The 23456-nt window shown below is 43.6% G+C and overlaps 1 protein-coding gene across 4 annotated transcripts in view; it reads left to right on the top strand.

The window, feature by feature from the left end:
- Positions 1-23456, top strand: part of B3GAT1 (beta-1,3-glucuronyltransferase 1) — a 58239-nt gene that overhangs the window by 26248 nt on the left and 8535 nt on the right. Inside the window, exons 2-5 of one of the 4 annotated variants that reach the window (XM_087970112.1) lie at positions 6932-7060; positions 7181-7327; positions 13334-13842; positions 22293-22589. In XM_087970112.1, the coding sequence (XP_087826238.1) occupies positions 7057-7060; positions 7181-7327; positions 13334-13842; positions 22293-22589 (957 nt within the window). In that variant the 5' untranslated portion in view covers positions 6932-7056. Of the gene's footprint in view, positions 1-6931; positions 7328-13333; positions 13843-22292; positions 22590-23456 lie in introns of all 4 variants that reach the window. The other 3 variants (XM_087970113.1, XM_087970114.1, XM_087970111.1) reach the window with 3 other exon arrangements.

The raw sequence follows: 23456 nt of genomic DNA, 5'->3' as shown, positions 1-23456 counted from the left end.
CTTGGCACAGGCTCCTCGGGAATCTCCTCATTGCTGCTGCCAGCCCCCACAATCTCTGAAGGCAGCAGTCCACTCCCTGATGGTCCTGGCCCCTCATCTGAGTCCTCGCTCTCCTCAGCCGTCTGCACCTGCTGCCGGCTAACCACAACACTGCCCTGGTTTTGTGTGAAACGAAGCCTAATGGCTAAAGAAAGGTTAATCACAAGCCCCGCTTGCTTTCTAAGCGATGTGTCAGCTGAGCACATTGAGTGGACAGAATGAGGCATGTCCAAAATATCGGTGCCTTTCCTCCCCACCCCACCCATCCATCTCTCTGAGTTATTAAGGGAAATGTCAAATCACAGAATTAAAAAGGACTTCTAGTTATTATTCCTGGCAGATCCCTTTTTAGACTTTCAACGCGCCGTCAGCTCCCTCGGCAATATTCTGGGAACATCGCCCTACATTATGTTATTTTTATTTACTCATTTATTTATTTTGATTTCAGAGCTGGAATTTGTGGGCTCTTCTAAGGCTTAAGTCACTGCAAGTCCATTTCCTTTTCCAATTTCTCCATCTCCTGGTTTGCCCCGAGGAATCCTGATGCATTAAATTGGTAGCCACCCTATTAGAAATGGTGATTGTTACTTATCAGGGAATGGAACTCTGCCAGTTACTGGAATTTTTTAAGAATATATTCAGTTGCAATGTGTTTTTGTTAAAAGAAAACAAAAACTCTTTCTCCCCCCTCACCCCCCTCAAACAGCCTGAGAGAAGCATATACTGAAAACCACCAGGAAGATATGGTAATAAACTAATTTTTACAAACCAAAATGCAAGTCACTTGCTCTTGGCTTAGTTTGTTGTGTGAAACTAATTATTTCAGTATTTAAGTATGATTTGAGGCTTAGTGTGACGTCTGAATTGGACACTGTAATTAGCTCAACAAATCACAGTTGAAACCGATCCATGACTTAGCACAAAATATGCCAGTTTGGTCTAGTGCTTTAAGGCACCAGATTAGAAATCCGGAGATGGTGAATTCTAGTCCTGCCTTAGGTATGAAAGCCAGCTGGGCGACTTTGGGCCAAACGCCAGGAGACTGGGAGTTCTAGTTCCATCTCAGACATGGAAGTTAGCTGGGTGACTTTGGGATAGTCACTCTTTTACCCAACCCAATTCAAAGGGCTGTTGTGGGAAAAATAGGAGGAGGAAGCAGTGTTAGGTATGCTTCTCTCCCTGGATTATTTATAAAAATAAAAAAAGCAAAATATAAATCATCATCTTTTAATGACCCCATAATCCCTTGCGGAGTGGAGTCTGAGCAACTGAATGGAGCTTTGGGTTTACTGGCCGGATGCCCTTCCTGTCACCAATGTGGAGTTTTGTTCAGCGGATATATTCTCATTGTACCCAGAGAGAAAAATATCTGCCTCTACCTAAGATCGAACTCACAGTCTCCTGATTGTGAGGCGAGAGCACCACCTCTAGGCCAGCGCACCACTCAAAAAAAAAAAAGCAAAAATATAAATAAAATCAATACCATATGAAAAATCTAGATGTTTTGTTACCGAATCAGTCCCATTGAAATAAACAGAGGAGACATTCAAATTGGCATTTTTGGCTTTGATTGTTGCACAAACCCACCCAATGATAGTTCACTCAATTAAAGCTAAAACCTAACAATGATTTAAGGTTGCATGAAAAGCAAGTCATCGACTCAGGCAGCCAAATAGCGGCTTCAAGTTCAACCCTTCTCCGATTTACAGGTAGCAAAATATGGGCAAGCAAATGCAATCTCAGCTTGACACTCACTCCTTGTTTTCGCATTAAGTAAACTTATACTTTTTATTACCTGGAGTTATTAATAAACATTTAAAAGGCACCAAGATAAATTGCGCAGGTTCTCCCCGCCCCCCACACTCCCAATGAAGTTTCCATAATTAAAAATAAATCTTGACGGCTAGGAATAGCACTCTGTGTGCAGGAGAATGTGAAGGCACTCAGGTGAGACAACCAGCCTCTTCTGCGGAGGGCAGGCAATAGGAAGGATTTTCCATAGGAGAAAAATTCAGGGGCTGTGAGTTCTAATCCTGCCTTAGGCATGAAAGCTGGGTGGGGAACTTGGAACCCATAACCGGGGGATGGTGAGTTCTAGTTCTGCCTTAGACATAATAGCCAGCTGGATGACTTTCAGCCAATAACCAGGAGATGGTAAGTTCGAGTCCTACCTTAGGCATGAAAGCCAGGTGGGAGACTTTGAGACGACAACCAGGAGACTGGGAGTTGTAGTCTCGTCTTAAGCATGAAAGCCAGCTGGGTGACTATGGGCCAATCACTATCCCTCAGCCTAACTCACCTCACAGTTGCTGTTATGGGGGAAATAGGAGGAAGAAGATTAGATATGTTTGCCACCTTTAATTATTTATTTTTTAAAAAAGAATAAAAAGCTAGGGTACTAATAAATTAGAATAATAAAAACAGAGAATTTGCAGATAATAGATGGAAAGGGGGAAGTCCCAGAGCTTCAGGTAAAGGTAAAGGTTTTTCTCACACATACGTGCCAATCTCTTCCGGCTCTAGGGGGTGATGCTCATCTCCATTACAAAGCCGAAGAGCCAGCGCTGTCTGAAGACGTCTCCGTGGTCATGCGGCCGGCATGACTAAACACCAAAGGCGCACGGAACGCTGTTACCTTCCCACCAAAGGGGTCCCTATTTTTCTACTTGCATTTTTTTTACATGCTTTCAAACTGCTAGGTTGGCAGAAGCTGGGACAAGTAACGGGAGCTCACTCCGTGATGCGGCGCTAGGGATTCAAACCACCAAACTGCCGGCCTTTCTGATCGACAAGCTCAGCATCTTAGCCACTAAGCCACCAACTTTAGCCCAGAATAAAAACGAAGCTTTTACGAGACTGATACCCTACAATGCAGCGTTGTTTCCTACCGAGCTCTACGGTGGGGAATTGTGGGAAAGTTCAAAATGGCAGCTTTCCAAAGACTAGGAACCATTTTAGGTGTTACTAGTCCAGTGATGGCTAACCTATAGCACGCGTGTCACTCGTGACACGCCGAGGCACTTTGACTGACACGCCTGTTGGTGTGGGGAAAACCTGCACATTTAGAGGCTGCCTGTGCCCTGCTCCAATTCCTGCTCCCTGCTTGTTGCGTGGAGGCGTGGTGTCACCGCTGCCGCGAGATCTTTGCAGCAGAGAACCAGTTTTAACCGCCATAAAGTGAGGTTTGTCAGTTTCATTACCTCAGGAACGCTACAGGGGGAAAGGAGATCCATGAGGTTCACAGCCCTGTAAGGTGGCCTTCCGATCCCCACATCCTGCACCTGCAGCCCTGAGACCAGGGAGACGAGTTTCATAGCCCTGTGTAATCACCCCAGCCCAGTCCGTCATAAACCAAATTATTGATATTTCTTGAAGTGACACACGACCCGAGGAAGGCTACACTTTTTCCCGATTTTTGACACACCAAGCTGAAAAGGTTAGCCATCACTGTACTAGTCCTTCCTAATAGGGTCATTGGAAGAGTATTTTTTAAAAAAAGGGAAGATAATGGTCAGAATTGCAGAATGGACACCTAAAAAAAGGGAAGGATTTGGGGTGCCGTTTTGACTTTTTTCCCCCCCTATCTCTCTTGATGTTCTCCCTATCTCTGACAGCCCTCGGATGCTGAATTAAGTAGAAATGATGCAGGCTGGGAGTTGAATTGTATGATTTCTGGCTCTTTTAGCTATTCTTAACATTTATAGGCCAGCTGGAGGCTAAAACTATGGATAGACTCCGTCTTAACCCACTAAGTGATTTGTTTGGGCTTCGCAAGTCATCGTGCGTTTTAAATCATGGTTCTCGGTTAGCACATTTTTATGAATCCAGCCAGTTATAGTTTATTCAATAACTCATGCTTATGGGAGCCATTTAGCAGAGGCTGGGAGGGAAATCCATACTTTTGAACGGAATGAAGTCGAAATGGAGGACGGTGGATGGCAGGTAGGAGGCGGCCATTTTTGAATGGGGCTCCAGCCAAGTAATAAAATAGAAATCCAGGGTCAAAATGTTGTAGCTTAATTCTTTGCCTGTCATGCTATTGTTGTACTTGTGGGGAATTGTGCATACAGGACTGTGAGTTCTAATTCTGCCTTAGCCACGAAAGCTGGTTGGGTAACTGTGGGCCAATCACCAGGAGACGGTGAGTTCTAGTCCCACCTTAGGCATGAAAGCTGGCTGGCTGACTTTGGGCCAGTCCTTCTGTCTCAGCCCAACCCACCTCACAGGGTTGTCGTGAGGAAAATAGGAAAAGCTACTAGGTGTGTTTGCCAGTTTGAGTTGCTTAAAAAAATAATAAAGGTGGGATATAAACAGCCTTCAAGAATCCTGCTTCTGCTTGTCATTCCAGCTGCCATAGAAATGGGTGAGGGAAGATAAATTGGGCTTTGTGGGAGGGGGGAAGAGTGCTGGAGGCTTGAGAGGGTGAACTGAAAAACTTGGGAAAACTTTCTTGACTATGCTTACTTGCTTACTGCACAGCTGTAGCTTCTTATCTATCCAGGCCAAGGTCAACCGTCCTGGCGAGTCAGATGTATGAAACACCACCTGAAGATGCCCCTTATCACATTATACCCATTGCAGATTGGATGGCCAGTTTGAACTATTGGGGGTGGGAACATTGACATAACTTTCTATATATGTGATTTTCGCACCTATTGCGTCAGATCTTGTATTTTCTTGATGCTACCTTATCAATTCTCAGTAAAAGTCCCTTTCGCTAAAACAATGGAGTCTAAGGTTTTCTTTCTTGGATTTTGAATGGAGCCTCACCTGACACTAACTAATTAACTAGTTAACTAACTAACTAATTAGCACAGCTCTCCTCCTGCAGCGTCTTCAGCCACTTTAGTCCTCTAACACTTGATTTTGCTGGAAGGCAGACCAAGTGCTATGAAGGAGCGGAGTGAAAAGGAGAGAATATCCTCCAAAGTTGGATTTGGAAAGAGGGAGGGGCATTCATTGGGCGGTACAGAAGCGATGGAGGAGTCCCAGAAGCCCTGATGTGTGGCCTGCAGACATCCTTCTTGCAGTTGGGCGAGAGCAGAATTCAGCCAGACAGAAAAATAATTACTGGGGGTGGAGGGTTGATTGGGTGTCCCCATCTTTCTTCTCTATAATAACTGCACAATAATTAGTTTCACAATTTTGCTGCTATACTTTATAATAGCCTCCATTAAAGTTATAGGTTTTTTTTAAAAGGCAGTAATGGCTTACAGAGTAATTAATGAGGATGAACTTTATTGCTACTTTTATTGGGTGGGGGTTTGCCCATTCTTCTCTCTTTATTTCCATCTATCTATCTATCATCTATCTATCTATCTATCTATCTATCTATCTATCTATCTATCTATCTATCTATCTATTTATCATCTATCTATCTATCTATCTATCTATCTATCTATCTATCTATCTATCTATCTATCTATCTATCTATCTATCTCTGTTTCTTTCTTTGCCCCTCTGTTTCTCTCTCCCACTCTCCCTCTTCATCTCTCCTTGTCTCCCTCTCTCCTTCTCTCCCTCTTTTTCCTTCTGTTTCTCTCTCCCTCTTTTTCCTTCTCTGTTTCTCTCTTCCTCTCCCTCCTGTCCTCTTCCTCTCCCTTGTTTCCCTCTCTCCTTCTCTCCCTCTTTTTCTTCTGTTTCTCTGTCCCTCTGTTTCTCTCTCCCTCTCTGTTTCTCTCCCTCTCTGTTTCTCTCTCCCTCCTTTCCTTCTCTGTTTTTCTCCCTCTCCCTCTCTGTTTCTCTCTCCCCCTCTCTCACTCATTCTCCCTCCCTCTCCCCCGCCCTCTCTTTCACACACACACACACACACACAAACACAAACACCTTTTCCAAACTGTTTTCCTCTAACTGAAAATCCTTAGCTGCTCCTTTCCTATAATATTAATCTTCCCACTTTTACTAACAGCCCTCTCCCTCCTGCCAATTTTTTTCATGGAATCCTTGAAGCGCTTTCCTGGCCTCTATAGAGAATAGAATTCTTTATTGACTAAGTGTGATTGGACACAAGGAATTTGTCTTTGGTGCCTAAGCTCTCGGGGTACATCAAAGAAATACATTCATCAAGAATCATAAGGTACCACACTCCGTGATAGTCATAGGCTACTAATAAGCAATCAAATCATACTAGGAAACAATATAAATTGTAAAGATACAAGCAACAAGGTTAGTCATATGTGGGAAGAGATAGGTACTAGGAAGGATGAAAAGAATAATAGTAATACATGTACTCACATAAAAGTAATACCTGTATTCACATACAGTGTCATCATACACTGTCCCCCTGTATGTGAATACACACACACACACACACACACACACATTCCCCCACCCCCCAGTTGTCTGCATTGTCAATTGCCTGTCGACATCTCTTTCTTGGTCTCCCGTGATCCAGCCCAACTTCTCTCTCGGATCTGCAAATTATCCACTCCGGACATTGCCACTGAAGTGATGTATACCGCTTGCCAAGATAATGCCCTTGATAAAATACGGCCTGTTTAAATCTTATCTGGGTTCCTATTAGGATCTGAGCTAAACCTTTTGTGTCAACTTAATATACTCCCAGCCTTGAACTTCTTTTGGCAGGACAAGCAGGCGGAGGAGGAAAGAGATGGCACTACAATCTGGAGATAATCTTAAGATTTCTTCTGGTGGAAATCAAACAGGACAAAATGGGTGCTCCATCACTGGAGGTTTTTAGGAAGGGACTGGAACGCCATTTGTTTGGGATGGTATAGGGTCTCCTGATTCAGTAGGGGGTTGGACTAGAAGACCTCCAAGGTCCCTTCCAATGCTGATCTTCTGCTATTCTTCTCTGCGGTACAAATGTGGAACGGGCACTGGGGCCATCCGTCCTTTGGTGTCTACCCTTTTTGTGTGTGTTGCTTTGCAGGCATCCTTCCAGAAGGGATCCTGAAGTCCTGGCCAGTGATATCACCCAGAGGACCATCTTCCCTGCTGGGGACAACCTGGCCTCTCCTCGGTGGCAGCTGCTGCCTCTGCAAACCTGCTTGTGCAATGGGTGGGTTGTGAGCGCTTGGTAAGACTTGTGAGCCTCGCGGCCTTTGCACTGCCTTCTGATCCCTTCTTGCTTTGATCTCCATGTGGTCTCCTGTTCTGTCTCTGGGGTTTCTGCTGTCAGGTAATGAGGAGCTGTGGGTCCCATCAGCCTTGGAGATGCCGAAGCGACGAGACATCTTGGCGATTGTGCTGATTGTGCTTCCCTGGACGCTGCTTATCACCGTCTGGCATCAGAGCGCCATTGCTCCCCTGCTGGCAGTGCATAAGGGTGAGGAGAAAGGCCAGGCCAGCTCTGACCATCACTGGCCCCATCATCCACAACCACCACCACAACTCATCATCAAACTTCCCACTGTTGTATTCATTTCACCACCTGGTCTCTCATGCCTTCCAAGATTCTGAACCCGAAACATCTTAGGGAATAAAAACCTTGTTTCTTATTTAGTTTCTTATTTAGAAAATCCAGAGTGAATACTGAAATTTCTTTATTGGCTATGAACAAAAATCCATCTTACCCAACAGCTTGTGGCTGATGAAGAAGTTTCTATCAGTTCAGTAGGAGTTCAGCTATAGTTCTTCAAGTAGTAGCTGAAGGGAAGGCCTCCTGGAAGGATGGAGGTCAGCAGAGAAAGAACTGTCTCTTCCGGAATGGCCTTTCAAAATAAATTTTAACAACAACAACAACAACAACAACAACAATAATAATAATAATAATAATAATAGTAATAGTAATAGTAATAGGCATTGACAAATTTGCCATCAGTCAGTTGCAGAAGGCAGCTTGACTTGAAACAGCTTCCATCCTGCAGCGATCTCTGTAACACCATCAAATACTCAGATTTTGCCTATCCCAGGTCCTTGGTAAGGACTCGATAGGTAGACAAAAATGCCAAACCCAGTCTGAACATCTGGCTGACTGTGCAATGAATAGTAGTAGTAGTAATAATAATAATAACAACAACAACAACGCTGGCAGAAACCATTAGCACCAGTCACTGGTATTTGTGATATCTTTTTAAATGTAGTTGACTGAGTTTCATATTTAATTAATAAAAGAGATAATAATAATAATATTTTTTTTTAAAAAAATTAAATATGGAAGGATTTTGTATTTTCTTCATGAGTTCTGAGATGATTTCTTGCCCAGAAGAAGAGGCAGGACTTTATTTAAATTTGCAGCTAGCTAACTTATGAAAACCCATAAAATTATATTGCGACCTATTTCTTTGTTCATTTTACAACACCCAACACATGTTCAAACATACAGCACCCATTTCAATAAAGATCCCAAGATTACTATTTTCTCTAAATCAGATTAATGGGATCCAGTATTCTGTTTCCTATCATGGCTAACCCTGCAAGCTTCCAAAGAGGCTGCAGTCAAGTTTAACACCCTTTAAGGATCATGCACTGAAACTTGCCTTGACCCCCACCCTTACTATGTTGTATCCCTAGATGGTCCTCTTGCTTACAAGCTATGGATAGGCTGGGTTTACACATTGTGCTAAGCAAAATATGGCTTGTTTAGTGAGATGTGTGAATACAACCGATCATAGCTTATTCAACCAAGCATAGTACAGGACAAGCTTACAAAATGTCATGTTTTGACATTGGTCAAGCACATTTTCTTCATTGCATCCTCTTCCCTCTATTATCTTATGCATCAGGTTTAGAGTTCCATCTACCTACAGTTCTTTTTCCAACTACTAGATAAATATGGACCCACACAATATAAAAATAATACCTTCTTTCCTCTGGTGTCTTAAGCCCTGAGTTTTAGAGATTCAGGATCTACTCGGTAATCTTCCATGAAGGACAACAGGATTGACTTTGTTCTTTCAATTCCTGAGCCAACACAACACACCAGGATCGAAGAAGGTACCAGTTTTCAAAAAAAAAAAAAAAAGGCCCTAAATCCATTCCTTACAGTATGGAAAAATTTGTACAGGAGCAGGTGAAGCTTGGCTGATAAACCCCAAGGAAGCACTAATATTTAAGTGTAAAATTGTTTTCCTGGAACCCCGAGGAGTCATATCTTGGTCTTTTTTGATTACCTTGAATCAAAAATTGGTAGGTTGACTGATGTTCAGATCAAAAGTGTCCCATGAATCATTTCATCATTCCGTGGGTAGGAATAAACAGATTGTCTGGATGTGCTTTTGAAAACTCTTTTTGACCTTTAAAAGTGTACGGTTTTATTCATACATCTTTATAAGAAGATTTCTATATCTTTTACAAACAACCTTTCATTTGGGGTATGTCGCACGTTAGCTAATTCTTTGCAACTACAAGGCTGTTCCATTTTTTTTTTCATTTCTCCTTTGAAGAATTAGAGACAAGGATGATATCAATACTGTATTTATTAAACTGGTAAAGGCCAATTTCCACACGTAGGATATTGCTATCCATGGTGCTGAAGTCAAAATCTCTAACTTTGACATTAAAACTTTTCGATTTCTTGTCTCCTAGGCCGGTTTCAATGAGTTGCCTTTTTAAAATCTTTTTATAAAGAGCAGAGGTCTCCAAACTTGGCAACTTTAAGACTTGTGGACTTCAACTCCCAGAATTCCTAAGCTAGCCACAAGTCTTCAAGTTGCCAATGTCAACTCATAAAATATTCCTATGCCTGTTTTAGTAGTTGCCATAAAAAAGGGGCAGGGGGAGGAAGGAAATCTGGAAGAGCAGTACAGTAGTTTGAAAGCAGAAGTACATTCCAACTCTTATCTTTAAAAGATTGTAACTAAAATACCAGAGCTTTTGCCCGTGAATATATTTAATTGGAGAATGTGAATGATGACACCCAGCCCGTGAATATGCTCAATTGGAGAATCTGGTTTATGAGACACCCAGGGGAGAGGGGGGAAACAGAGTCACGGGAGACTGTAAATTACATATGCCAGAGTTGGCTTCATACAGGGCAGTACCAGTATGCTGCCTCTAATAAATCCTTTGAATTTTTTTGAAGTTTGGCTTGAGAATCATGATTTAATTAGGGCAATTGCTGGAATCCTGACAGCCAAGTTTGGAGACCCCTGATACAGAGCCCATTCTATTTTCCAATCCATATCAGATGGGTGTCAGTGCCAGCAGACAACCTCACCACTCAATGCCTGTTTCCTCAGCCTTCTTTATTTTTCATTCTTTCACTTCACCCAGGCAGCCAGTTTGCAAATTGTTGGTTTCCTATTGCAGTAGATCGGTAGATTTTTTTGATACCATTAAGAGAATCAGTTGGCTGGGAGAGATGAGATGACTGCTTTGTTTCTCATCACAGTAGGCGAAAAAAGGCAAACTTTCCCTGGGGGGATCCCTTTTGCAGACACAGATCATGTTTTTGAGTCCATGTAATACTTAGTGAATGCCACTGGGCTGTGTTTCTGAAAGCTCCGGATTATTCTCGCCTCCCTAAAGAATTGTGAGAAGTATAATAATAATAATGGAGGTGCACTTCAGCTGACCCTACATCAGATCCTTATCAAATACCCAGTCACCAAGATTTCCTGCTAGGAAAGGCAAGTGCGTTTCTTCAGTTTTATTGTCTGGGAAAAAGATGCCCAACTGAGTCCACCCATTGGCAATTTTTTTTTTTAAGAGCGGACCACAACAACGAAGAAGGAGCAGAGCAAGATTTCCATTCAATTCATTAGCTTTAATTAGAATTGTGTTTGCTTGCTAAAATACACTTAATATGATTATTCCCTGGCTGTGGATGCCTTGCTTATGGAATTAACAAGTTTTCTACAATACTCTGACTCATAAACTAATCAGACTGCATATACGCAATAGGTTGAACCATCCCAAAATTAAATCTAATCAGCTTTGGTAATGTTAGATGAATGAAGTTGCTCAATCTTGATCTAATCTGGGGGTGTAACTTGCCTATGTGGATGCAATTCCCACAGACGCTGTCACATTCCTCATTCCATCATACAGACAGTCCTTGACTCATGACTGAGCCTCAAATTTCTATTGCTAAGCGAGACGTTTGTTAAATGAGCTTTGCCCCATTTTATGACCATTTTTGCCACAGTTGTTAAGTGAATTGGACTTCCCCAATGACTTTGCTTGCCAGAAGGTTGCAAAAGGTGATCTTATGATCCCAAAACACTGCAACCGTCATAAATATGAGTCAGTCCAAGCGTCTAAATTTTGATTACATGCCCATAGGGATGCTGAAACGCTTGTAAGTGGGGAAACTGATCATTAGTCACTTTTTCCAGTGCTGTGGTAACTTTGAACGGTCACTAAATGAATTATTGTAAATTGAAGACCACCTGTATTAAATATTGTGAATTATGCTGGGAAGAAACTCCCAGGGCCATTTATAATAATTGACGTTGCACTTCTCAACTAGCAGATCAACATAAGCAATGGAAATTTAATGTCACTGTTCATTTTTTGTTTTTACGACCCTGTAATCCCTTGATTCGGGATGGAGTCAGGGTGACTGAATGAAGCTGAGATTTCACTGGCCAGATGCCCTTCCTGACACATTTGTGGAAGCTCACAGCAGATATTTTCCCTTTGCGCCCTGGTAGAGAAACATCTGCCGCTGCCTAGGATTGAACTATCAACCTTCCAAGCGGGAGGCAAGAGTCTTCACCACATTGCTGTAACGCCACCGTTCCTTGAGCCCCTTTAGATAAATGAATGCTATCCTGGTGCATTTGTGTTTTCCCCTTTCTTTGTTCCCCTAGGTGCTACTGCCAATTTGCTATCCTTAGTTCAAGACTGACAATGCTTGCCTACTTCTATTTCTTTTATAAAAAATATAAGCAGGACAAAAGGGGTGTTAGCTGAAAAGAATTGTGTTGATGAAGTTGCTTTGCTCCTTTCAAAATGCAGCATTCCAATCTGATGAAGTTTCTGGAGAAATAATTATATTTTGCACCCATACACCCCAAGCTTGATTATTTGCAAATAGACTCAAAAGGAAACGTACGATGTATTTTTTTCAGGGGATGAGGGGGAAAGATCTGAGCTGAAGGAGAGCACAGAGTTGAAGTATAAAATATACGCTTATGTAATCTGATGTAATCCCAGTCACGTTCAGGATTTCAAGTAAACAAGCTGGAGAATCAATAAAATGAATCAATGAAACAAAATAAGGGTAGAGCAATTTCACAAACTGCTTTCTCCTGAAATTACTTTGTCAGTTTTACAGAACTGAGGTTGAATTACTCACACTGGCAGTCCACACACTGGTTGCACCTCCATTTTGGGCTGGAACTTCTAGTACCTTTTAATCTTCCAAAACTATCTTCACTGATCCAAAGCACCTTCCTTAAAATACTATGAAAGCCAGTAGGGTCTAGTGGTTAACAGGCCTAGAAACTAGGAAATGGGGAGTTCTAGTCTTAGGCATGAAAGTGGGCTGGGTGACTTTGGACCAATCACCAGGAGACTGGGAATTCTAGTCCTGCCTTAGGCATGAAAGCCAGCTAGGTGACTCTGGACCGATCTCTCAGCCCAACTCACCTCACAAGGTTGTTGTTGCAGGGAAAATAGGAGGAAGAAAAGGTAGTAGATAAGTTTCCTGCCTTGAATTATTCATTAAAAAAATAAAGATGGGATAAATATCTAAAAAAATATACACCAGGGATCTCCAAAGACCATGTTTCTTAGGGTAGAAACATTACCTTATTGTTCTGGATAGTTACTCTATGCAGGAATAACCAACCAGGATCTCTGTCATTCAACTTGGTGCCCTTCAGATGTTTTCAGCTTCAACTCTCATCGTCTTCAGTTTTCGAAGCCAACCATTCCAAATTCAAAGCATTTGGAATGGCACCGAAGGTTCTTCATCCTTGCAGTAACCATTTCACCCTGATCCATTTGATTCCATTCAGCTTTACCATTGTTTTCTCAGCCAGTTGACTTGATTATTATAGTTTTCCCCCACAAAGAAGTTTTTTACTCCAAATACAAATTATGGATGATGATGATTTATAGAGACGCATCAGCATCTACAGCTTTTGCCACAAAGTCTTACCCCAAAGAACCGATAGTTGAATACAAGGACACGAAGGAGAACCAAGGAGCTTCAGGATTAGAAGATGCTTTGAGTCTTATTATCAGATGCAGAATTGAGAGTGACTTAGGGCATAGGGGAAGATGGTGTGCAATCAAATATCTGCCCGCTTTCCATCCTGTACGCCTGGTGTCTTCTGCTCTTCTGCTTGTTTTCTATTCCTCCTTCTTGATCCTTGGCAAGAGGAGATGTTTATCTGTTTGTTACTTCAGCTCTTCTTCTCTTGTTCCTTCTCTACTACAGAGGATGGTGGGGACACACGTCGTGACTTCTCTCAAGGTTCGGACTCTAAGGAGTATTGCTTATCTGACCGTGACATTGTGGAGGTGGTTAGGACAGAATACGTCTACACCCGCCCACCTCCTTGGTCGGACGCCTTGCCCACTATCCATGTGGTCACTCCTACTTACAGCCGGCCAGTCCAAAAGGCGGAGCTGACACGGTTGTCCAACACCTTTTTGCACGTTCCAAACTTGCATTGGATCTTGGTGGAGGACTCTCAACGTCGGACTGCTCTGGTCACTCGGCTTTTGCGAGACACCGGGCTGAACTACACCCACCTCAATGTAGAGACCCCACGCAACTACAAGCTGAGAGGGGACATGCGGGACCCCCGGATTCCTCGGGGAACCATGCAAAGGAACCTGGCCCTACGGTGGCTGAGGGAGACATTTAATAGAAACAACAGCCAACCAGGGATTGTTTACTTTGCAGATGACGATAACACCTATAGCCTGGAACTTTTTGAGGAGGTAAGATGTTTGTAGGCCACTCAGTCAACTAGGTTAAGTTGCTAATGCTGGCCTGCAATGGATCATGTCCCTCCATTAGGAAGCCTTTGGTGGACCTTCTCCACCAATATGAGATGGTGCAGAAGAGATTGAAGGTAAGTGAAAATACCACACTCACTTCTGGGTCTTTAGTTTTATGTGGGTTGTTTGTTCACTTTAATCTTGACTTTAAGAACCACAGTGGCAATGTGGTTAGAATGTAGTACTGCAAGCTACTTCTGCTGACTGCTGGTTGACTGCAATTTGGCAGTTCGGGTCTTACCAGGCTCAAGGTTGACTTAGCCTTCCATCCTTCTGAGGTGGGTAAAAGGAAGATCCAGATTGTTGGGAGGCAAGAGGCTGACTCTGTAAACCACTTAGAGGGGGCTGGAAAGCAGGGGTCTCCAACCTTGGCAACTTTAAAACTTGTGGACTTCAACTCCCAGAGTTCCTCAGCCAGCGAGGAACTCTGGGAGTTGAAGTCCACAAGTCTTAAAGTTGCCGAGGTTGGAGACCCTGCTGTAAAGCACTAGGAATTAGTACATGTCTGCTATTGCTATTTTCCTTCCTTCCTTCCTTCCTTCCTTCCTTCCTTCCTTCCTTCCTTCCTTCCTTCCTTCCTTCCTTCCTTCCTTTCCTTCCCTTCCCTTCCTTCCCTTCCCTTCCCTTCCCTTCCCTTCCCTTCCTTCTTTCCTTCTTGGTGGTAAGAATACAATATTGCAGGATAACTCTGCCCACAGCCAGGAGTTCAATCCTGACTGGCTCAAGGTTGACTCAGTCTTCCATCCTTCCAAGGTCAGTAAAATGAGGACCCAGATTGTTAGGGGCAAGAGGCTGACTAAACCGCTTAGAGAGGGCTGGAAAGCACTGTGAAGCGGTATATAAGTCTAAGTTCTATTGCTATTGCTATTAATCTACAGAAATCACCTCGTCTTATATTCCCTTCTGAAATTCTGTGGTTCTTCAAGTCAATTTATGGTGGTTGAGAGCAGTAGTCATTTAATCCAGTTTCCCAACAGAGCCAGCTGCATTAAAAACCTTGTAGATGGATTGAGACAAGGATCGATTTTCTCCCTTTTTACCCCTCCCCGTGAGACGATTACTGTTTACTATTTCTGTATCAAAGGGGGAGGATGGGAGAAAGATGGACGAGACGAGATGGGATGAAGCTGTCTTATTTCACAAGCCATACCATTGTACCTGGTCAAGTTGTGTTTTTGGAAATTGAAGTCCAGTAGATATGAAGGCCAATTACTGCTCCGATCTTAGTGACTGTGGCAGTCAACCACGGCTGGTTTCTCCTCAGTAGATCTCCTCAAACCAAGCACCTCTGCAAAGAAAACATGTGATCGGCAAGTTAGCTTACGTCTTTTGAAGAACGGCTGCAGGAGTTGGGTTTGGCTAGTCTAAAAGAAAAGAAGAATTAGGGGTGACATGATAGCAGTATTCCAGTATTTGAGGAGCTGCCACAAAGAAGATGTAAGGGGGTCAATTTATTCTCCAAAGCACCAGAGGGCAGGACATGAAACAATGGGTGAGAGATTGCAAAGAGAGAAGCAACCTGGAATTAAGGAGAAACTTTCTAACAATGAGGAGAATTAATCAGTGGAACAGCTGGCCTCCAGAAATTGTGGGTGCTTTATCACTGGAGGTTTTTAAGAAAAGACTAGACAGAGACTAGACAGTCACTTATCTGAAATGGTATAGGTTGAGCAAGGGGATGGACTAGAAAACCTCCAAGATCCCTTCCATCTTCTCTTCTCTTCTCTTCTCTTCTCTTCTCTCTCTTCTCTTCTCTCCTCTCCTCTCCTCTCCTCTCCTCTCTCTCTCTCCTCTCTCTTCTCTATTCTACTCTACTCTACTCTACTCTCTCTACTCTACTCTACTCTACTCCTCTTCTACTTACTCCTATTCCGATCCTGCTCCTGTTCCTGTTCCTATTCCTATTCCTATTCCTATTCTATTCTTTAAATCAAGAAGGTTTAGAAATAGATGCTCATAATACAGGGAATGAAAGAGAGAAGGAAGTTGTTTCTTTAGGAAGGACTCACAGGCGGCGCTGAGAAAATAGTCCAAGCATCAGAAACAGCAAAGGAGGGGGGAAAAGTGATTTATAGGAGTGGGTATTCCACACACTAGATTTGAAAGAATTTTTTAACAGGTTTCAATCTTTGCTAAGCATGTGCAGAGAGCTAAAAAAAAAACAACAACATTCCATCTAGCTGTCTGCAACAGTTGGATGGAATTCATTTTTGACTTGTGGTTTTTTTTCCTATAGATAATAATTTCATAACTGTCTATATTTACAATGCCTCATTACATATTGTGCTTTCCCTATTATCGTCTCCTAATTAACAAACTGTTCTTGTAAATTGTCCACGGATTATTTTTTTTAAATGCAAATCACCCTGCTTTCCTTCATTTAAAGGATTGACTTGCGAATTCCCCTGATGTAGGCTGCCTTTTTTTTTTTAAAAAAATGCAACTATCAGTACATGCAGAATTCCTAGGATGTACTGGTAGTCCTTGCTTAATGACCTGTTGCTTAGTAAACATCCCTAGTTACAACAGACCTCACCAGAGCTACTTAACACTTGACTTCGAAGTTGTAACAGCAGCTTAGACACAAACACACATGCACACTAATTGTAAACTTGGGTGTTTGGCAACTGGCTCGAATTTAGGGATCATTAGCAGAATTGAATGACCATAATGTTTGCTTCATGACTACTCTGTTCACTTAATGACCACATTGGTCACTTAATAGGAGCCTCTGTAGCACAGTGGTTAGAGTGCAGTACTGCAGGCTACTTCTGCTGCAGCCAGCTGCCTGCAGTTTTGCAGTTCAAATCTCACCAGGCTCAAGGTTGACTCAGCCTTCCATCCTTCCGAGGTGGGTAAAACGAGGACCCAGATTGTTGGGGGCAAGAGGCTGACTCTGTAAACCACTTAGAGAGGGCTGTAAAAGTGGTATATAAGTCTAAGTGCTAGTGCTTTTGCTCTTCCTTCCTTCCTTCCTTCCTTCCTTCCTTCCTTCCTTCCTTCCTTCCTTCCTTCCTTCCTTCCTTCCTTCCTTCCTTCCTTCCTTCCTTCCTTCCTTCCATGTGCACAGTGATTACAATGTAGTACTGCAGGCTAATTCTGATGCCTGCTGGCTGCCTGCAATTTGACAGTTCAAATCTCACCAGGCTCAAGGTTGACTCAGCCTTCCATCCTTCCGAGGTGGGTAAAATGAGGACCCAGATTGTTAGGGGCATTATACTGACTCTGTAAACTGCTTAGAGAGGGCTGTAAAGCACTGTGAAGCGGTATATAAGTCTAAGAGCTATTAATGACTATTACAAAAGAGGTTATCCATCAGACATGATCAGGTGGTGACCTGTTTTACAACCTCCAAGATTTACAACTGAATTCCAAGTCATAAATCAAGGATTACCTATACCTTTTTTTTTCAGACTTTTTTTTGGGGTGGGGGGTGGCAAACTTTTGATCAAAGCTCATCAGATTTTGTTGCATGTCTGCGTTTCCCACCTATAAACATCCAGGGGAGTCAAAGACCCAGATTGCTTTCCAGTGGGATTTGATCCGATAAACGTGAAAACTTCCGCACTTCCTTTCTAAACAGAAGGTGATTCCAGAATTCAGAATCACAGAAGAATTGGAAGGGACCTTTGGAGGTCTTCTAGTCCAACCCACTGCTCAAGCAGGAGACCTTATTGGAGGCTAAAACATATGAAGAACGGATATCTCACATCAGATAAATCGACATTCTGTGAGCTACTAGTTCACCCTCAGAGAAACCCAGCGAGGTTGGGAATAACCCTGAAGGTCTTTAGGGCAAGACCGCTCAGCATCCCCATAATTTTCCCCACATGCGTGGTCCTCAACCTACGACCACAATTGAGCACAACATTTCCACTGCTAAGCAAGTTTCAGTGACTTGCAGCCCATTTTACAACTTTCCTTGCCACCGTTGTTAAGTTTTGCCCATCGATTTGGCTGGGGAGAGCAGTTTTCCCAGGCTGGCTGGGGAATTCTGGGAGTTGAAGTCCACAAGTTTTAAAAGTTGCCAAGGTTAGATGCTCCTACTCCAGAGGTTTTTGCAGTCCTATCAGAGGACACCTGCATGCAGAGAAAATCACCCGTAGAACTATAAAAGCAAAGACATTCATTCAGTTATTTGCTGAGGCAAAGGGGGATCAAAGGATCCCCCCAGGACTCTGCCATTGTCATAACATAAAGATGTTGAGACTCTAGAAAGAGTGCAGAGAAGAGCAACCAAGAGGATTAGGGGACTGGAGGCTAAAACATATGAAGAACGGTTGCAGGAATTGGGTATGTCTAGTTTGATGAAAAGTAGAATTAGGGGGGACATGATAGCAGTCTTCCAATATCTCAGGGGCTCCCCCAAAGAAGAGGGAGTCAAGCTATTCTCCAAAGCACCAGAAGGCAGGACAAGAAGCAATGGGTGGAAACTAATCAAAGAAAGAAGCAATCTGTAACTAAGGAGAAATTTCTTGATAGTCAGAACAATTAATCAGGGGAACAACTTATCTATAGAAGTTGTGAATGCTCCAACACTGGAAGTTTTTAAGAAGAGATTGGACAACCATTTGTCTGAAGTGGTATAGGGTTTCCTGGTTGAGCAAGGGGTTGGACTAGAAGACCTCCATGGTCCCTTCCAACTCTGTTATTCTATTCTATTCTATTCTATTCTATTCTATTCTATTCTATTCTATTCTATTCTATCTCTATTCCATTCTATTATTTTTCTATTCTATTCTATTCTATTCTATTCTTCTTTCTACTCTTTTCCTATTCCATATTCTATTCTATTCTATTCTATTCTATTCTATTCTACTCTACTCTACTCTACTCTACTCTACCATATCTACTCTATTCTATTCTATTCTATTCTATTCTTTCCATTCTATTCTATTCTATTCTATTCTATTCTATTCTATTCTATTCTATTCTATTCTTTCTCCTATTCCCTATTCTGTTCTGTTCTGTTCTGTTCTGTTCTATTCTTTTCCTATTCCATTTCTATTCTATTCTGTTGCATTCCATTCCATATTTTCTATTCTGTTCTGTTCTATTCTATTTTATTCCATTCCATTCCATTCAGATGAGCCAGTTTCCCAGCATCCGAATTTCGATTCTGGGACCAGGCGGATGCTGCAACGGTCATTAAGTGTGAAAATGGTCACGAGTCCCCTTTTTCAGTGCCACTGTAACTTCAAAGAGTCGCTAAGGGAATGGTAAGTTGAAGACTACCTACAGCACCCCCGTCAGAGAGATCGTACTTTGGCACAAAACATATGGCGGGGGGCTGCATCTTGGTTGTAACTTCTGTATGGGGAAAAAAATTTAGCTTTTTTTTTTCCTGGCTGCCTGCAGAAATGAGCTTTCTTTAAGAGGGCTTTTTGGGGAAAGGGTGTGAGATAAAAGTGGGGAGACAGGAATAGAAATAAAGGAATCTCTTATTGATACTCAGAATTCAAATACTGTAGGGCTTTAAAAAATTCCTAAATGTTTTTTTTTTTTTAAAGTCTTTGGCATAAAACGGCACCCGCCCCCTCCCTTCCGATAACGGCTTATTTGCATATTACTGCTATTAAAGGAACACTAACTCTGATTCACTGCCAGCAGTGTTGCAGTGGTTTTTATAGACCCCGAGTGCATGATGCGTTCCTTTCCCTCAAGATTTTTATAAATTAAGTCATTTTCAACCACGCCGTAAAGTTAATTAATTTAAACGCAGGCAGATGAAATGTTGCCGTGTTGTCAAAAGTGCGGAGTCCAGGCTGAATCTTTTCCTTTTATTTTTTATTTTTTATTTATTTTCCCCCAAAAAAGATTTACCCCCAAACAGCAGCCTGAAAAACGGGGGGGCTGAGAAGGAGAACAGTTTGAAATCGGCAAGGAAACAAGGGCTTAACGACTCGAAATAAGATTATTGATTTATCGTAGGGCACCTTCACACAAAAATGCAAGAGGTTAAAAATACAAAATATAAAAATTTAAAATCTAAAATATTATTAAACCAGCGGCCCCTAATTTTGGGGGCACCAGGGACCGGTTCCATGGAGAAAGAGATTTTTCCAGCATGGTTTCGTGTGCTGCCTGCATCCCACAGATGGGGCTTCGCTTATCTGCACAATCTAGTTCCTGACATGTCGTGGATCGTTGCCTTCCACCTACTGGGAGTTGGAGATCCCTGTTATAAACATATGCCGTGATTACAAATATATATATTTTTTGGTTCATTGGGGGTTGGGAAATCGGCAAGGTCTCCATTACAGGCTCCGTGTTGGCTCTCTTACACTATATGTTGGATAGTTTGGGGTCCTACAGTCACAATTTGAGGATGGTGTATTTTGCCTATAAACTGATAATGGGCATCAGAGGGCACGATGGCTCAGTGGTTAAAGGTGCTGAGTGTGTCAGCTGGAAAGCTGACAGCCTGGGTTTGAGATCTGAGCTCTGTGCGATGGTCTGAGCTCCTGTTCCTTGTCCCAGCCGTTCGAAAGCATGCAGATGCGAGTAGATTAATAGGTACCACTTCGGTCGGAAGGTAAAGTGCTCCGTGTATCTTTGGTTTATAGCCGTGCTGGCCAGATGACCACAGAAGTGGACAATGCTGGCTCCTTTGGATAAGAAAACAGAAATTAGCACTGCCCCCTAGAGTAGGACACGATTGGACAGGGAAACTTTTACCTTTTATAGAGGGCGCCTACACATTTAGCATGGTGTTGTGTGGCCTGTTGGTCAACGGCCCCTCCAGCAATCAAATCAGAGTAAGAAATGGCGTGAATTGGTCACCCATCAGCAGGGGTGGGCTGCTACCAGTTTGCACCAGTTCGGGCAAATTGATGTTAATTTTACAGTACATCGGGTTCGCCGAACTGGTAGCTGGAACGACGGGCTGGCCCTGCGCACACTTCCCTTCCCTCCCAGGAGTCTCTCCACATGGCCCGTTTTGGATGCTTGGTAAGTCCAGGGCCCGTGTGGAGGCTCAGGGAGGGCAAAAAATGGGCCTCCCAGAGGCTCCAGGAGGCTGGACATGGGCCCATTTCCAGCCTCTGGAGAGCCTCCGGAGCCCAGGGAGGCCATTTTGTGCCCTTCTGGAGGCTCGAGGAAAGCTTCCGTCCCCCCACCATGGTGCAAGAGGCCAACTAGGCCACACCCACCATGGCCACACCCACCCAGCAACCAGGCAGAGAACCATGGCTAAAAATTTCGAAGCTCACCCCTGTCCATCAAAGATACTTGAATAGATCCTGCCTTGGGCAGGGATTTGCTACTAGATCAGCAAGTTTTCAAACATTTTATAGTCTTGGCACCCTTTTATGCTCTTTAAAAATGATTGAGGATTTTGGTTGGTGTGAGTTAAATCTAACCGTACTTACTGTATTAGAAATTAAAGCCGAGACATTTTTAAGCTATGGATTTGACATCCTCAGACACACCTTGTGAATGCAACTCTACTTCCAACTCCAACTCAAGGGGTGTGACTGTTATTCTTACCCAAGGCATGTGCGAGTATCTAAGGGGGCTTCTGCTAGGTTTCCCCACCCTGGTGCCCAGCAAGCCCAGCTATTGTGTTGTCTGGGGATCGTGGGACTTAGAACCCTCTTGAGAAAAAATCACCTTGGAGAAAGAGCTTGTGCTCAGCTGTCAGGAAGATCGGAGAGCTAGAGATTTTCCTTGGTTGCCCGACCGTGGTCATAATGGCATCCTCTTCCATCGAGCCAATCGAAGGTGTGATGACCCGGGGCATGGCACAAAGGCAACACAGTCAGATAATCTGTAGGAGTCCCTTTATTAGCTCCAACTTTGCCCCCAATGTCCTGGTTACCTTCTGGCTGGAGGAAAACTCTCCCAGGAACAGCCAAGTCCAAAACGTGGTCAACAAAAACTGTAACTATAAGTCCAATCAAGGCAAAATGAGGTCATTAGTCTGACAGGGCAGGAGCAAGAATTCCAGATGTGAAAGCACAGCAATAACCCAACATGGTTGGGAAGATGCCAGGAACACAGATAAGAAAAGTCAACACAAGATAAACTCACATTTGCTCTCAGCATCTGCTGTACTCAGCATGCATCTCTTTTAAACTCTCATTCCCAGGTGTGGCTAATGAAGGGAATCAGGGCCCTTTCCTCCCCTGTAAGCCATGCAACCCACGTTGCTCCCTTCTCCATTCCTCCCTGTGCGCCCTAGGATGAAGAGGGGGTGGGCCTGGGTCTTCTTCTGAACTCCGTCTCCCTTGTTCTACCTCTTCCCTACTCTGCCCAGCTGGACTTTGCCCTTCCCCAGTTTCCTCCACAGCTCCCTGTCAGCTGTTCATCTTCCTCCTGGATTCAGACTCTGACAGGGGCATGACAGAAGGGATGCCTGGTCATTCTGTGGTTCTCCTCTTGTTTTCCAGATGCGTACCACCCGCAGAGTATCTGTCTGGCCGGTGGCCTTTGTGGGAGGCTTGCGGTACGAGTCCCCCAAAGTCAACGCTGCTGGGAAGGTGTACGGATGGAAAACTGTCTTCGACCCCCACCGGCCATTTGCGATCGACATGGCAGGCTTTGCTGTCAACCTCAGGCTAATCCTTCAGCGACCTCAGGCTTACTTCAAATTGCGTGGGGTCAAGGGGGGATATCAGGAGAGCAGCCTGCTCCGGGAGCTGGTGACCTTGAACGACCTCGAGCCCAAAGCTGCCAATTGCACTAAGGTATGGCTGCCTTTGACACCCCAAGGCACAGGGGTGGTTTATACATGGCTGGCTTGTATTTAAATGATTTGTCCACTAAGACTCCAAGATCCCTCTCACAGTTACTGCTCTTGAGCCTGGTTAAAGTTTCACCCATCTTAAAGTCGGCAAGGTTGAAAAACACTGCTTGAAAGAATATTCACTATCAGTTGTGGTGGCGCAGTGGTTAGAACGCACTATTGCAGGCTGCTTCTGCTGCCTGCCGGCTGCCTGAAGTTCAGCAGTTCAATTCTCACTGGCTCAAATTTGACCCAGATTGTTAGGAGGGCCATAGGCTGACTTTGTAAACAGCTTAGAGAGGACTGTAAAAACACTGTGAAGTGATATATAAGTCTAAGTGCTATTGTTATTTTCCTTCCTTCTCTCCCTCCCTCCCTCCCTCTCTTCTTTCTTTCCTTCCTTCCTTCCTTCCTTCCTTCCTTCCTTCCTTCCTTCCTTCCTTCCTTCCCTCCCTCCCTCCCTCCCTCCCTCCCTCCCTCCCTTCCTACCTTTCACAGTAGTTAGATTGCAGTATTGCAGGCTAACTCTGCCCACAGCCAGGAGTTTGATCCTGACTAACTTAGCCTTCCATCCTTTTGAGGTCAGTAAAATGATGATCCAGATTGTTGGGGGCAAGAGGCCGACTCTGCAAACCGCTTAGAGAGGACTGTAAAAGCACTGTGAAGTGATATATAAGTCTAAGTGCTATTGTTATTTTCCTTCCCTCCCTCCCTCCCTCCCTCCCTCCCTTCCTTCCTTCCTTCCTTCCTTCCTTCCTTCCTTCCTTCCTTCCTTCCTTCCTTCCTTCCTTCCCTCCCTCCCTCCCTCCCTCCCTCCCTTCCTACCTTT

The sequence above is a fragment of the Notechis scutatus genome, chromosome 7 (genome assembly GCF_049901735.1).
Source record: "Notechis scutatus isolate UNSWTSFEM ecotype Mainland chromosome 7, rNotScu1.2, whole genome shotgun sequence".
NCBI classification, from domain to species: Eukaryota; Metazoa; Chordata; class Lepidosauria; order Squamata; family Elapidae; genus Notechis; species Notechis scutatus.
Note: the sequence above shows the minus strand (reverse complement) of the source record. Positions and strands in the feature narration are given on the sequence as shown.